General features: G+C 36.7%; 1 protein-coding gene across 1 annotated transcript in view; it reads left to right on the top strand.

The window, feature by feature from the left end:
- Positions 1-15,685, top strand: part of LOC115423999 (myosin phosphatase Rho-interacting protein-like) — a 42,431-nt gene that overhangs the window by 11,515 nt on the left and 15,231 nt on the right. Inside the window, exons 8-15 of the mRNA XM_030141059.1 lie at positions 3,634-3,751; positions 9,471-9,569; positions 11,139-11,195; positions 11,285-11,353; positions 11,430-11,519; positions 11,619-11,728; positions 14,749-15,268; positions 15,570-15,674. Coding sequence (XP_029996919.1) covers positions 3,634-3,751; positions 9,471-9,569; positions 11,139-11,195; positions 11,285-11,353; positions 11,430-11,519; positions 11,619-11,728; positions 14,749-15,268; positions 15,570-15,674 — 1,168 coding nt within the window. The remainder of the gene's footprint in view (positions 1-3,633; positions 3,752-9,470; positions 9,570-11,138; positions 11,196-11,284; positions 11,354-11,429; positions 11,520-11,618; positions 11,729-14,748; positions 15,269-15,569; positions 15,675-15,685) is intronic.

Raw genomic sequence — 15,685 nt, 5'->3', positions numbered from 1 at the left:
ATAAAACATCTTGAACCCATGAATCAATACTGATCAAAGTTGGCAATTGATTTAATAAGAGTCTAAACTATATGGACAAAAGTATTGGCACACATCATGGCTACAGCTGTCAGATGTCCTGTTCATGCTGATTTAAGATAAAAACATCAATATTTCTTTAAAGTTTAATGGGAGATTTTTCTTCCTTAGTGAGATGTGAAGAAAGTAGATGGTTAGATGTGGTAGAAAATTATTTACAATCAGAGCATGAAAAATATTTTAGGGATTTAGAGGTCGGCCATTTAAAATCATAGTCATGGATAAAAAAAAAATCAATACTGAGAAAAATTAAGTAAAAATCATCTCTGAGGCATTTTGGAAACAAAGATATCAATTTAAACCAAACTAACCAATGAAATGCAATATTCATCATCTTTATATTTATCGTCTACGAAACAACACGGAAACACATATTACATATTTACAGACGGAAACGTCACATTATTTTTTTCGTACAGTTTGTTTTTAACTTTTAAATTTTTTTGTATTTCATCAACTTGAGCTGTAAACAAAAAAACCAAATACTCAACAACTGTCATATTTTTTAACCCTTTAAATGCCATATTTGTAACAAACCACATTTTTTGATGCAAAAAACACATAAAACTTTTTTTTTTTCAATATATTACATAAAATGTGGATTACTTATTTGTTTATTTTTGCAGCACGGCGTGGACTATATGGACAAAAGTATTGGGACATTTTGAATTGAGGTGTTTCTTTTCTAATAGGGGTCTGGGATACAAAACAATATTTCCTTAAAATTTAATGGAAGATTTTTCTTCCTAAGTGAGATCTGAAGAAAGTAGATGGTTAGTTGTGGTAGAAAATTGTTATTTATAGTCAGAGAATCAAAAATATTTTAGAAATTTTTGAGGTAGAACTTTTAAAATCATAATCATGGACGAAAAAAATATGAAGAAAATCATTGTTGAGACAAATTTCTGAGGCATTTTGGAGGCAAAGACAACAATTTAAACCAAACTAACTAATGCAATGATATTTATCACAATATAAAACTATATTATGACATTTGTCGTTACTGTTTTGTATCCCTGACCCCTGTTAGAAAAGAAACACCTGAATTCAACGTGTCCCAATACTTTTGTCCACATAGTCTAGTTTCTAGTTGTGGATGAATCTGCTGGTTTTCTGCCTCAGAGTCTGATCCGGTTCATGTATGTTTGCGTGTAATCTGCTGCTAACAGCCCTGTAACCGCGCCTGGCAGAGGGAAAAGGGTAAATGTGCAAACAATTAGCACAGAGGACATCCACAGCACCCCCCCCTCCAGTACGAAAACGCCGGATCAAAGCCGCCGCTCTGCCTCCCAATTACAGAATTAGACCCGACTGCTGCAGTTTTAGACCAAACCCTCCCGTCCTGAACCCAGCAGAAGTCAACCCTCACACCAGGCAAGACAGACCCGAGCTTTGCCTTTTTGGGAAACAAAAACACTAAATACTTAACAACCCCCCACCCCCTCGAAATAAGGCCAGAAATTCCAAAAGGCTGGTGTAATGAGATATCTGCAGCGTTGTTTCTCAGGACCTTAAAGCCGACTGTCTGCCTGCCCGTCACAGGAACAGGCAGAAAAACAGTCGGATGAAGCAGCTACATAAGTTTATGGATGTGAAAAACCCAAACGCCGCTCGGTTAAAGCGCCTGAGGAGAACTGAGTCAGCTGAGTATCCATCTAATGCGCAAATACATGAGGAAAATGGTGTAACTGAATTAAAACACAGCCCTGAAAGATGGATAGAACAGAAATATGATGTAATTGATGTTTTTACGTACTGTTTATTATAGTTTTTGAATGAAATAATCTGCAAAATGAATAAAATTTACCAAAATAGTCAACAAAAAAGGAACAGACTTTAAACAAAATCAATTAAAAAAATCTGTTAAATAAACAAAAAAAATCAACAAAATAAACAAATATATTGACCCAAAAAAATTTTCAACAAAACGAACACAATTTACCAAAATAATTTTCAAAATGAACAAAATTTACCAAAATGGTCAACAAAATGAACAGACTTATCAACAAAATCAGCAAAAAGAAAATGTATTAGATTTATTTAAAAAAAATCAACAAAATAAAATAAATGTATATTTACCCCAAAAAAATCAACAAAACAAACACAATTTACCAGAATAATTTCCAAAATTTATCAAAATAGTCAACAAAAATGTCAAATTTCTCAATAAAATTAGCAAAAAATCACCAGAATAATCTAAAAAATCTATATTACCAAAAAAATCAACAAAATAAGCCACATGCACCCAAATAATTTACAAATTTAATAAAAAATGTAACAAAATCGCAAAAAAAAAAAAAAAGAACAGCTTTATCAACAAAATTAACAAAAAAAAATCAATGGAATGAACAAAAAAATCAAAATAATCAACACAATGAGGAAAATGAAACTGAACTAAATCATTCTGTACTGAAGACATGAATAGAACAGAAATACGATGAAATCGATATATTTATATAATGTTTATGATGACTATTCCATCCAATATACTTATTTTTTATGAGCAAACTGCACAAAAACTGCAAAAAAATAAGTATTTTATTTCCAAGAAATGCAGTCCTATTTATGTATTATTATATCATCAGCTGCATTTATTACATTTTCAAAGGCTTATTTTTTAAAATTCTAGGCCAATAATGTAATAACCAGCTAGTAACATTATCATTTATTATGTTATTGGCTTCATTACATTTAAAATGGTTAAAATTATTACGTTTTTTGTAACTACGTGGACAATCAGGCCAAAAAATGTTCAATTTTAGTTCCAAGCTGGATACATTGTGCATTTCTTCTTAATAAACCTGTATGTAATGTAATGTCTGTAAAATAAAAAAAGAAAAAGAAAAAAACACCACTAAAGAAGCACCACTGTATCACTAATAGAACTGAATAAAATAGAATAAATGGAATCTCCATTGTACTGATATTATTCCAAACTCTCACCAGCATAAAGTAAATAACATTAATTATAGTTGTATCTATGTTTGACCAATAGTATTAGCATACACTAAAGCAGCAAACATATTATTAGCATGACCGAACTGCATCTGATGACATTAACTTAAATATCAAACATTATTGGGAACATCTGATGTAATATATAAGAAAAGCCAGATTGTTTTTATGTATTTTCATGCATATATGTTGTATGTTACAGCTTCAGTGGTGTAAAAAAAAAAGACCCAGAACCTTGTAACTTTCTGCTAAATTCGACTGAACAAATTAAAATGTTAATCCTCTGTGGGTTAAATGATGTAAATGCGATGTGCTGCTGCTTCATTCAGATCCTCGCTGACCCTAAACCTCCTGACAGTCCTTCTTTTCATGGTTTAATGTGCATTATCCTGCTCCCGTGGACTCTGTAGTACTGTGACACCGCTGTGACGGACATGTCCTCCCTCCTCGTCCTCTGCTCCACAGCTGCAGTGTGGACTCCATTATCGCACTGTCATCCTCATTGTTACGGCGCTGGAAGTGATGTCAGTCCCACCTGTGATGACGGACGCCGCTCATACAGCCAGTTTGTCATTAATGAGATGCTCGTGTGTTTTCCAGCCTCCACTGTCAGCCTGGGGACCGGATGCTGAGTTTAAAGACCACCGGGGGAGATGAGGAGGGGGGGGCGGTGGCTTCCAGGACGGGCCGGAGTGAGGCTCGCACCAGCAAACGAGAGGTAAATGAACTGATAGATAGATAGATAGATAGATAGATAGATAGATAGATAGATAGATAGATAGATAGATAGATAGATAGATAGATAGATAGATAGATAGATAGATAGATAGATAGATAGATAGATAGAGTGTAAACATACTTCAGTACAAATAGAGGTACTGGATAAACTTGCTTACTCGTGTAAAAGTGCAAAAGTTCAAGCTCCGATACATAAAAAGTTTTAAGTGTCTAGCAGCTGTTTCTGTTCAAAACTTGGTTTTAATTCTCCTGGTGTCAAAGTGTCATTAAATTGACCTGTTTTGTCTTATTTCATGTGTGATACCACATAGACTAGATATATAGATAAAATATATAAAATAGATAGATAAAATAGATAGAATTGATAAAATAGATAGATAAGATAAAACAGCTAGAATTTATATAATAGATAAAATAGATATGATAGATAGAAAAATACATAAAATTGATAGATAAGACAGACATAAAATAGATAGAATAGCTAAAATAGATACGATGAACATTAGATAGATAGATAGATAGATAGATAGATAGATAGATAGATAGATAGATAGATAGATAGATAGATAGATAGATAGATAGATAGATAGATAGATAGATAGATAGATAGATAGATAGATAGATAGATAGATAGACCTAGGGAAGTTCAATTTACTGTTTAGTTAGAATTAGTTTAGTTAGATTCAGGATAACATCAAGATTCAGCTGGTTCATTCAATGTTCCAGTTTTACTCTCACTTAGTTTGAGATTGGACACATTTATCAGAAATTATTCCAAAAAAGTGTTTTATTGAACATTTATGGAGTTTCAGCTCACTGGCATGAGTTATTGTGAAGGTGTCCACTGTCATCGTCTTCTTCGTCGTCGTCTTCGTCGTCGTCTTCGTCATCGTCTTCGTCATCGTCTTCGTCATCGTCTTCGTCATCGTCTTCGTCATCGTCTTCGTCGTTGTTTCCGTTGTTGTCTTCGTTGTCTTCATCCTCGTCGTTGTCTTCATCTTCGTCCTCATCTCTGTCATCGTCTTTGTCGTCTTCGTTGTCGTCTCCGTTGTTGTCTTTGTTGTCGTCTTCGTCGTTGTCTTTGTCATTGTCTTTGTCATTGTCTTCATCCTCGTCCTTGTCTTCGTTGTCGCCTTTGTTGTCATCGTCGTCGTCTTCGTTTTCTTTGTTGCTGTCATTTCAAATTTTACATGTATCATCCTTGGGACAATGTCCACAAAATTTGTTCACAGTTTTTAGAAATTTTGCATTCAGAATTTTTGACAAATTTTCGAAATCTTAAACATTTGCCCTTACTTATAATGGTCCATACTGTGATGGTTTATAACAGGTAAACGGTTAGAGATATCATTATAGTTACTATTGAGCACTGATAGGAAGTCATATGTGGACTTTCATTTAGGTCAATGACCTTTGACCTTGAGTGACCTTGAAGGGTCAAACTCAAGGTGACCAATGTCTAGATTTCAACAATCTTTTTTTCTGAAACTACTGGTCGGATTCTCTTCAAATTTTATATGTATCTTCCTTGGGACAATGTCTATAAAGTTTATCCACAGTTTTGACAAATTTATATTTTGGAAATTTTGATGAATTTTTTGAATTATTAAAAATTTGCCTTTACTTGAATATAATATATATATATATATATATATATATATATATATATATATATATATATAGATGGCTTCTAACATGTAAATGGTTAAATATATCAATATAGTTCCTATTGATCACTGATAGGAAGTCATATATGGACTTTGATTTAATTAATTGAGTTCTCCAGTGAAAGTGCCACCCAGTTTTATTGGTAGACTGATCTCCTCCATCCAGACCACAGGACTCTAACATAGAGACAGAACCTGACAACCTCACAAATTCAACTTGTTATTGATTCTTGATAGAACATGTCGGTGAGATGCAGTTACATGGGTCCTATTTTTCAGGTAAAGTTTGGGAGGGAAAGGTTTTTACATAGATAGTTTTAATGGAAACGCACCAAAGTTGTTGTTTTTTTTAATCCTAGGTAAAACTAAAGTTCCTGAGGTGGAAAAGGGGTTATTGTGATTGCATCTGAGTGTTACAAACAGTAAATAGGGAGGAGTTTTGGTGGGAAGTTGGAAATATTTTAGTCCACAGATGTTTAATGAATGTGTTATGAGTCAGAACATCATCCGTTTGGTGACTGTTACTGGTAACAGCCACAGTATAGCAGCAGTGAATAATGTGGATGTGGGTTTGTGCACATTAAAACCAGTCCATATTGAACCTGTACTGGACTGGTTTGAACATGACTCACTCATAACCAGGTGTGCTGCGAAGGAAGACGTCACTTTAACGATGGCGTTGACCTGACGGGGCCGAACGCATCCCTCGCATTCCACCCCGAGCGTGTTCAACCCGTGTGCGTGGAAACATGACAAAGACCCAGATCGGTTCTAATGCTTCACATCATCACCGTCGACTGTGAGAGGCAGGCGATGAGAGTTTGGCATGAAACGCGTGGACGCCTCAAGCCGCCGTGCCCAGGCATGTGTTTCCTCCTGCATGTGTGCATGTGTCTGCAGGAGGCTGATTCATCCACCGCTGCATTTTGTTTGTTACCAGAACTGGTTTCGATGCCCTGGGGGTGTTCACTCTTCTGCCTCCTGCCTGTTGTATGTTGTAATCAGAGTAAAAGGCATTCCTCTCACAGGCATTTTCCAGGAATTCCTCACAACCTAAACAAGAGGCAGTGTAACGTCTGGTGCGAGGACGCTTTTACGAGAATATTTAAGCTCTGTTGATACAAGGGCCCAAAGTGCAGAATCACGTATCGGCCTGTTTATATGTTTCACTTGATAAACTCTGACGCTGGGAGTAATACCTCCTCTTTTAGTGCACATCTGTTTGTGAATGATAGTCACTGACTGTTAAACTATAGTGATTAAGAAGGTGAGTAAACGTCTGTGTGTGACGGCATCGACAACACAAAACACGAGGAAGCATCCGACTGAAACCAGAGTAAAGGGTGCGGACCATCGAGATGTTTTTATCACAGTCAGGATCTGATTGGACTGATCAAACTGGGATCCTTCTGGGTTTTTAAGACACAGTGTACTGTCGACGATCATTCAAGTGGCTAGGAAGAAGATAAAACAGAAATGGCCACTAGGTGCTGCTCCCATAGATTAACATTGAACTTCTCTTAAAAACTCTTATGTCAGCCACTTTTCACTGGAGTCACTCTGGTCTCATCTGTTTTCCCTGAACCTTCTGATAGGTGATCTTGGAAATTTTCCCCATGTTCGTCAGATCTCAGTGTGAATAGAAGCTCTGATGGTGGAATGTCTGAAAGAGTGTCGTAGTGAGGCATTAAAGGAGTGATATTTAGCTTTTTTAAATGGAATTACACCTTTTAAAACATTTCCCTGTGGTCTACATAAACTGTAAATGCTCTGCTTGGGTCTGAATTCTTCATTCATTCAACTCCACAGGTCCATCTTCAACAATATTTCTGAGTAATGACACCAGAAAGGTGGTTTGGAGCGCTGGCCCTTTAAATCCAAATGAGCTACTTCAGGCCCCGCCCCCTCCAGGTTGTTGGCTGTGCTTTCTGTCCTGTTCAGCCACTTGTGTTCGTTAATACAACCAACAACTGAACATTTTAGCTAATCGGCTTGAAGTTTGGACATTTTTTCAGTTTTCACTACAACCGCTGCTGCTGACAAACAGTTATGTCGTACTCTGAGAAATATTCGTTGGAAGTCTTGACCTTATATGTGCAAATGTCGTGATGTAACTGGTTATAAAACATAACAAATTAAGAAGGAATGAAAACAGGTTCTAGAAATCCACTCAGTTTTTGACGGAATGAATATAAAGATAGCTTTGCAGCACCTGGAGGGTTCAAACTGTATGAACTATTAAGGTCCAAATACACAAATAAATGGAACCAAAGGGTTTAGAGAAATATGACCCCCTTAACAACCTTACATCAAATAAACAGACACCTGAGACACAAAGAAACAAATCTAATGCCAATACTTGCAAACAAATATAATTTGTGTCGTCATATATGTCATTTTTATCCTTGTATATTCTTCCTTATTTTTATGTTGCTGCACCTCACACATAATCTTCATCTTGTGTGTGAATCTATTTTCATGTTTTTCATGTCATTTTCATTTTGGTGCATTTTCACATCATTTTCATCTTTAATGTTATTTTTATCATGTTGAATTTCTAGTGTAATTTCCATCTTGTTGTGTCTTTTACATTATTTTCCTCTTGTTGCACTTTGTAATGTTAATCTTGTTGCATGCTATACATAGTTTTTGTCTTTTGCATCTTTCACTTACTTTTGTTCTTGTGTTTTTGTGTCGTTTTCATCTTTTTGCATCTCTTATGTTGTTTTCGTCTTGTTGTGCCTTTACATAACTTTCTTCTTGTGTCTTTTATATGGTTTTTGTCTTGCTGTGTAATGACTGAGGCCTCTCTTATACAATTCTCATGACTTTGTTAGTATCAACATTTATAAATTCTTGAGTTTCAAATAGCAAAATGATTTAGAATGTCATATTATTGCTGTGTATTTGACAGTTGACACAATAATATATCATTTCGTGACCCATTTAGGGCCCAAACTTTGGGCAAAGCAGAACTAATTGATTAATCCATACATCTCGTCCATTTCCTTTGAAAAGGGACCACAGATGGCGGTGGCTGTGGCAGCTGTTAAGCTTTGATTAAACACACAGGCTCATTCCAGAGGATTTACCTTTAAATACTCCAGCAGCACATTTTATCCCGAGCTGTGATTTATGTATTGTTGGGTGCATTTGTTTTAGTCGCCAGGAGTCAGAGTTCATTCAGGCCTTGAGCTGAGATTCCCAGGTTTCCTCCTCTTCTTCATCTTCCTCATCCTTGGCGCTCGGACATGAGGCGTCTTCACAGAAATAGAGGACAGGCTGTTTCTGCAGCGGTCAGCCATTGTTTGGAAGAAAAAAAAATGAAAAAGCAGTTCACAGAGCAGACAGACAGAGCACCGTGTTCCTCTGTGTGGTGTATCCCTGGATCCATTTCAATACAAATGCCTTAAAAATACAAAGAATGCTCTGTAACGATTAAAGTGGTCATTTTTTTTCCCATTTAAGGGGTTATGTAAGAGGGAAGAATGAATCTTTTGAATAGCAGCAGCTCAAGTAAACAAAAAAATGCCCCCTTGTTTCACTCAGTGTAATCCGGAGTTGAAAGAGAGACTGATACGGGCTGTTAAAGCAGCTCTGTTGGCCAGCATGAAACCTGATAATAAGACGCATGCAGGACTTGTAGCATCATTTTGAAATGTAAGACAAAAAGCCGTGCAGTATCAGGGATTATGGAGCCTCTAAACCCCTTCATGCATTCCTCTGCCAAATCCAGTCATCCATGTGCAGTTGTGTGTTGATGTGAGTGGACCAGAGGCTGGTCGGGCTCCCTGTGGTGCTCTGCAGAAGGCCTAATCCTCCAGCTGATGCCCCTGCCAAGGATCCAGACTATCGGTTACTCCGGCTGCAGGAATGCAGGCTGCACACACAAACCACCACCGTCCCATTGAGAAAACATGTCACGTCTTTGCATCAGTGGGAGCCTCCTGATAAAACCAGCACCGATGAAGGGACTGGTTGTACTTTCACTCCCACCGTGGTTCATGTTTGGGTCTCTTTTTTTTTTCACAGAAACTCCAGTCGTGTGGAGACATGGCCCAGCTGAACGCCCCCCCTCCCCAGAGGAGAGCCAAGTCTCTGGACCGCAGGACAACAGACACTGTGATGACAGTAAGACACCGATCAGTTACACAAGTCGCACAATCAGACAGAAAACAACACCAGCAGAACACGTGCATCTGCAGAACATCACAACCACATGTCAGGCCTGGTCAGGAAGTGGAGCTAATGGGATTAACTGAGGGTTTATGTTCTGAAGATGATGAAGATTCAAAGTCATCCACAGACCTTTTCTGCTCAACAACAACAACCCAGTATGCAACCTGTTCAGTGCTTTATTTTACCTAAAACTGTTTGTTTATTTCAAAAGATAATGCATACTGACACATAACCAGTTGATTAAGTTAAGACATTTGAGGTATTTAAAAATAATTCTTCTTGGTCAGACCTCAGTTTGACCTCATGTTTTCATGTTATTAATCCCTACTAAGTTATAAAAGTTTTGTCATTTACATTATTTTTTATCTTGCTTAGTTTTTACACATAATCTTCATCTTCTTGTGTCTTTTACTTTTTCATTTTGTTGCATTTTTCACATAATTGTCATCATGTTGCTTTTCTTTACTTTTGTCTTGTATATTTGACTTTTTTTCGTCGTGGTTTTTTTTTTTTTTTGTACTTCATTTTTGTTTAATTTTTTTCTTATTGCATCTCTAATTGGTTTTCATCTTGTTGTGCCTGTACATAATTTCCTTCTTGTGTCTTTTATATTGTTCTCATCTTACTAGATATCGGCCTGTCCTATACAATTCTCGTGACTTTGTTGATATCAACACTAATAAATTCTTCCTTTGTTTTAATTGGGAAAATAGTTTCACATGTCATACAGTTTACCCAATAAAGTTATAAAAGAATTGCATTCCCTCTTTAGCTTAGTATTTTAATTTTGTTTTAAATAAAAATATATTGAAAAATTATGTCTAAATGCTGGTTAGCTGTAGCTTCCAAGATACAGTTTTGGGTTAAAATGTGGAATTTTGACAAATTAATGTGAAAATTAGTTTTGGTCCAAAGAGATGTTTGTGTCAGCTATTTCAAAACTCTGTCTGTACATTATAGCACAATCACTTTACAGGTTCTTTATACTGAAACATGTATAAATAGATTGTGTAATGTATATAAACTTATGTATATGTAATAACGTTTTATCATATACATTGAAAACATCAGATAACCAGCACTTTGTCATTTGTTTTCCAATTCATCTTCAAAGTATGTAAGATGTAGCACATTTAATTTCTGTGGCAGATCATTAAAAAAAAAAAATTGTAGACCAGTGATGCATATTTGGGATGTTTTCTACATCAAACAATCCATTAACTAAGAAAATAATGGAAAAACTAATAGTTTCTGATACTCATTCTAAACTGTGATTAGTGACCCTCAGCCTCGAGAATGAGTATGCTCTATATTATTTTCATGTAATTTCTGTTTTGAAGCAGAAATATATTTATTTTGTTATTCTGTGGTTTGTCTTGTGACTTAACATGTTAATTAACAACTTTATTTGGTAAAACTACCCTTCAAATGTTGAATTTTTATCTCACTGTTTACTGAAAAGCCGTTTTGTCTGGTTTATTCTACTTTTCCACATTTCTTCATGTTTTTTCTTTATTTCAGCCTGATTTACTGAATTTCAAGAAGGGATGGATGGTCAAATTAGATGAAAACAACCAGGTAAACACTGTTTTAGTTCTAAGTGAATGATTTGTTTCCCATATCAATTCCTGTTTTATATGTTTAATATGTGTTTTGCTTCCCTCTAGTGGCGGAAATACTGGTTTGTGTTGTCGACTGACAGTCTGAGATACTACAAAGACTCAGTGGCTGAGGAGGTAGTAGCATACTGCTGTATTTTACTGTAAAATATCACGTACTTTAGTTCTCACTTAAGCGTTTTTTTCCAATCAGGCTTCAGATTTAGAAGGAGAAATTGACCTCACAAAGTGTTATAATGTGTCGGAGTATCAGGTTCAGAGGAACTACGGCTTTCAGATCCATGTAAGAGTTCACAAAATCCTTTTTCACCTTCAGCTCTGAGGTTAATTTTATATTATGCGTTTTAACATTAACTTGCTGTTAAATATTTACATGTTATAGACTCCAAAGGGTGTCTACACATTGTCCGCCATGACTGCAGGGATCCGCAAGAACTGGATCCAGGCCTTGATGAAAAACGTGCACCCATCAAACGCCCCTGATGTAGCCAGGTAAATGTCAGACACTCAAATACTTATGGTTTTTAGATAAATTATTATAAGGATGGTCAAAGCATTGGTCAAAAACTTTTCATATGGTCTGTAAATATTACTGACAAAACGTCTGAGATCTTCCAAGGTCCAGGTCAGGTTTACTTATATAGCACAAAATATGAGAAAACTAGTAAAAATAAGAATAAATATGAGAAAACTGATGAAAACAGATTGACAATAATAGGATGAATAGCATCTAAAATACAACCAGAAGATAAAACAGATAAAAGTCACACACTTGTATTAAAAGTCAGTGTAAATAGTGCAAATATATATTTAAAGGAGTGTTAAAGCGCTCACTGGACCGTGCATATATGATTTGTTTAGGCAGAGTATTCCAGAGCCTTGGACCTGAACAGAACAGGCTCTGTCACCTGTAGTCTTTAGACATTTTTGGGTTTTTGGTACATCTAAAATCAGGCGATTTGAGGTGGTGTTTCTCTGGCTGGAATGGGGGTCCCAAACCATTCAGGTACTTAGAAACTTACCATAAAATCTTAAACTGGAATTAAAGAGAAATATGCTCTAGAGACACAAGATTTCTATCGTTATCTACAGCTGAGACACTTTGTTAATGAAAAAATAAAAAATTTAGCAGAAAAAAGCAATCAGTTATTGGATGTATTCATAAGGGCTTATGAATCACACAAAAATAGAAGTATAATCTCAGATCTATATAAAGGGCTTGTTAACATGAAAACACATTCTACTTTATATATAAAAATAAAATGGGAAATAGAGGGAGGACTGGATCTGACAGAAGAAGAGTGGATAAGAGTCTGGGAATATCAGTGGAAGTGTAGTAGTTCACAGAGTTGGAACGAGTTTGGCTGGAAAAGCCTGATTAGATATTTCATTACACCACATCCAAAGTCCCACTACAGAGATAACTCCCCAGTTTGCTGGAGAAAATGTGGTAATACAAATGCAAATCATTATCATCTCTTCAGGAATTGTACTGTTATCAAAAGTTACTGGAAGGAAATACATAAGGAAACACAAGAAATTATCGGGAGCCACTTATCCTTTGAATGTAAATCTTTATTTTTTGGACTTATACCAGAAGGATGGCCAAAGAGAGACAAATATTTATTTAATATCCTGCTAATAGCGGACAAAAAAGCCATCACAAGAAAATGGCTTTCATCAGAAAGCCCAACGCTGAGCATGTGGATGGACATTACAGTGGACATATATAAGATGGAGAGACTTACTGCAGACGTGAACTATAAGAAGGACTTGTTTGTTACGCACTGGAAGAAATGGATGGAATACGTCATGCCACGCAGACCGGACTTTGATGCTTTTATTTTTGTATAGAAGATTAGATATAGTAAATGTAATAACTGCAATTCACTCCCTACTTGTTTATGTTCTTTTTGTTTGTTTCATTGTTAAAAAAAATGGGACATTCAGATTAATATACTGTTGATGACATTTAAAATGAATATCTTTGTCAAAATTGATACAGAATGTCAATAAAAAAGTGAATTTAAAAAAAAAAAATCTTAAACTGGATCCTGTAAGTGACAGGAAGCCAGTATGGGGGAGATGTAGTCTTGTCTTCTGGCTCGAGTCAGAAGGCTAGTGTTTTGGACCATCTGCAGCCGGTGGATAGAGGACTGGTCCAACCCATAATAGCGTGAATTACAGTAATCCAGAGGAGATGTGATAAACATATAGACAACATGCTGGAACTGGCTTATAGGGAGGTACAGCTTCATCTTAGCTAAAAGATGCAACTGAAGCAAGATGGTCTTATCGGCAGAAAAACTCTGTTTATCAGATTCAAGAGCACTGTCAAAGACATCAAGAAACCAGGCAGGAGAGTAGCTTTGATAAAGCATTCTCCATCACATGGAGAAGACAAGCATGGTTTTAAAATGACAACATTCCTGCACAAAAAAAAACAAACTGTGAGAACCTTTTCAGTGTGCAGTTGTAGCTTGGAGGTTGGTGTTGTATGAAAATGGTAAAGCATAGATAGATGGAGGAATGATTTGTCCAGTGTCAGGATTATTCCCACAGACCACATCCTGTCAGCCAGACCTGAGTGAAGAGTTTGACAGCGACGTCAGATTTGACCAATCGAAAGCAATGTAAATACAATATTTTAAGGTCAAGGTCAGGTTTATTTCTATAGCACATTTACAACAGCACAAAGTGTCCAAAGTGCTGTACAAGGATTATAGGTAAAAATACAAATTTAATAAAAACCAATAAAAATATATGGATATAAAAAAACAAGATATGCTAAAACTGATAAAACAGGTACACAATAATAAGATAAGTAGTCTCTAAAAATACAACCTGAAGATAAAACAAATTCACACAGTCACACACTTGTATTAAAAGTCAGTGCAAATAGGTGCGTCTTTAAAACAGATTTAACATTTTTAATGGACTGTGCACATGTTTCAGAGCCTTGGACCTGCTACAGAAAAAGCTCAGGTTCATTTTTTTTTTTTTTTAATCAAAATTGAAGTTGAGGGTGAAAATAGTGTTAAATCTAAGATTTCGTTGGGTTACTGTCATGTTTCCCATCCTCCTCCTCTACAGAAGGAGATAAAACTGAAGGAACTGGTATCTTTAAATACATTTAAACTCATTTTAACTAAATGAGAAAAGGATAAATCTGGATGTAGATGTTTTTCTAACTAATTTATTTCAGATTCTGCTTTGAGATGCTTTTAAGGAACATTGTTGTATAAATTTAGTACCTTTTAAATTATTGATGGTGTTTTTTACGTATGCTTTTAGTTTAGTGTTTTATGTATGGTTTTAGAACTGAGTTTTATTATTTGTTTTATAGATGTTTTTACTGTGGATGTATGGATCAGATCTCTGTTTTCTGTCATTTCTGCTGCTGCTGTCTTGGCCAGGACACTCTTGCAAAAGCAATTTTTTAATTTCAAAGCGTCTTTTTTTCCTGGTTAAATAAAATCAAATAAAAATAAATAAACATGTCTTGTGTACAGTTTACGTGGCCACCATGTACTGTGCAGCCCCCCTGAAGCCCTCCCCAAACCAGATGTAACCCAGGACTCCACTGATGCCTCCTCGGACCCCCACCCCAGACCCAGAAGTGTGACGGAACGGCGGCGAGAGGGACGTTACCGAACCTTCGACTGGGCCGAGTTCAGGCCTCAGACTAAACCGAAGCAGGACGCAGATCCTCCGACCGGGACTCCAGCCTCCAGTTTGATGGAATTGGGTGACCTGGCGAGGAGGAAGAGGAGGGACGAGAGGAGGAAGAGGTATGAGAGCATGCTGGGGTTTCCTCTGGACTGGGAGGCGGCAGGGGATAAGATGGCAGAGGGCGGAGTCAGAGCTCTGAGTCCGAAGTCACAGCAGAAGGTGGAGGAGGAGATTGAGGAGTACTGGAGGCAGGTGGAGAGGACGGTGTTCAGACCGGACCGGACCGTCCCTCTGGGCCCAGAGACTAAAGACGATGTGGACGCGGAGACAGAGACACTACTGGAAACCTACAAGAAGGCGGTGAGTCAAAGACGCTTCACTGTTATAATACAGCAACTTCATATGTAACAGACTCCACCAGTAGTTTTAGAACAGTAAAGATTTCCTCCTGAGACTGAGGAAAGTCAAAATTTAGATTTTTTACATTAAATAGTTGCCTTGATTAGAAACAGCATGATCCAGCATTTTTCTGACGTTCTGTGACGCTGTGCTGTCATTGGCTGACGTTCTGTGACGCTGACTTTTCCCTGACTTTTACATGGCTCACCTGGTGGATGAAAGCTGGTTCATGATCTGTCTTGTATTTATTGTGTTTCTGCAGGTTGAGGACCTGAAGGCTCAGCTGGCAGAGTCGGAGCTTTCCAGACTTGACCTTGAAGCTCAGTTGAACACAAACAGGAAAAATCAACAAAACGTCTGTCCGTCGGTAAAGCACAA

The sequence above is a fragment of the Sphaeramia orbicularis genome, chromosome 8 (assembly GCF_902148855.1).
Source record: "Sphaeramia orbicularis chromosome 8, fSphaOr1.1, whole genome shotgun sequence".
Taxonomy (NCBI): domain Eukaryota; kingdom Metazoa; phylum Chordata; class Actinopteri; order Kurtiformes; family Apogonidae; genus Sphaeramia; species Sphaeramia orbicularis.
This window is presented reverse-complemented; position numbering and strand designations above follow the sequence as displayed.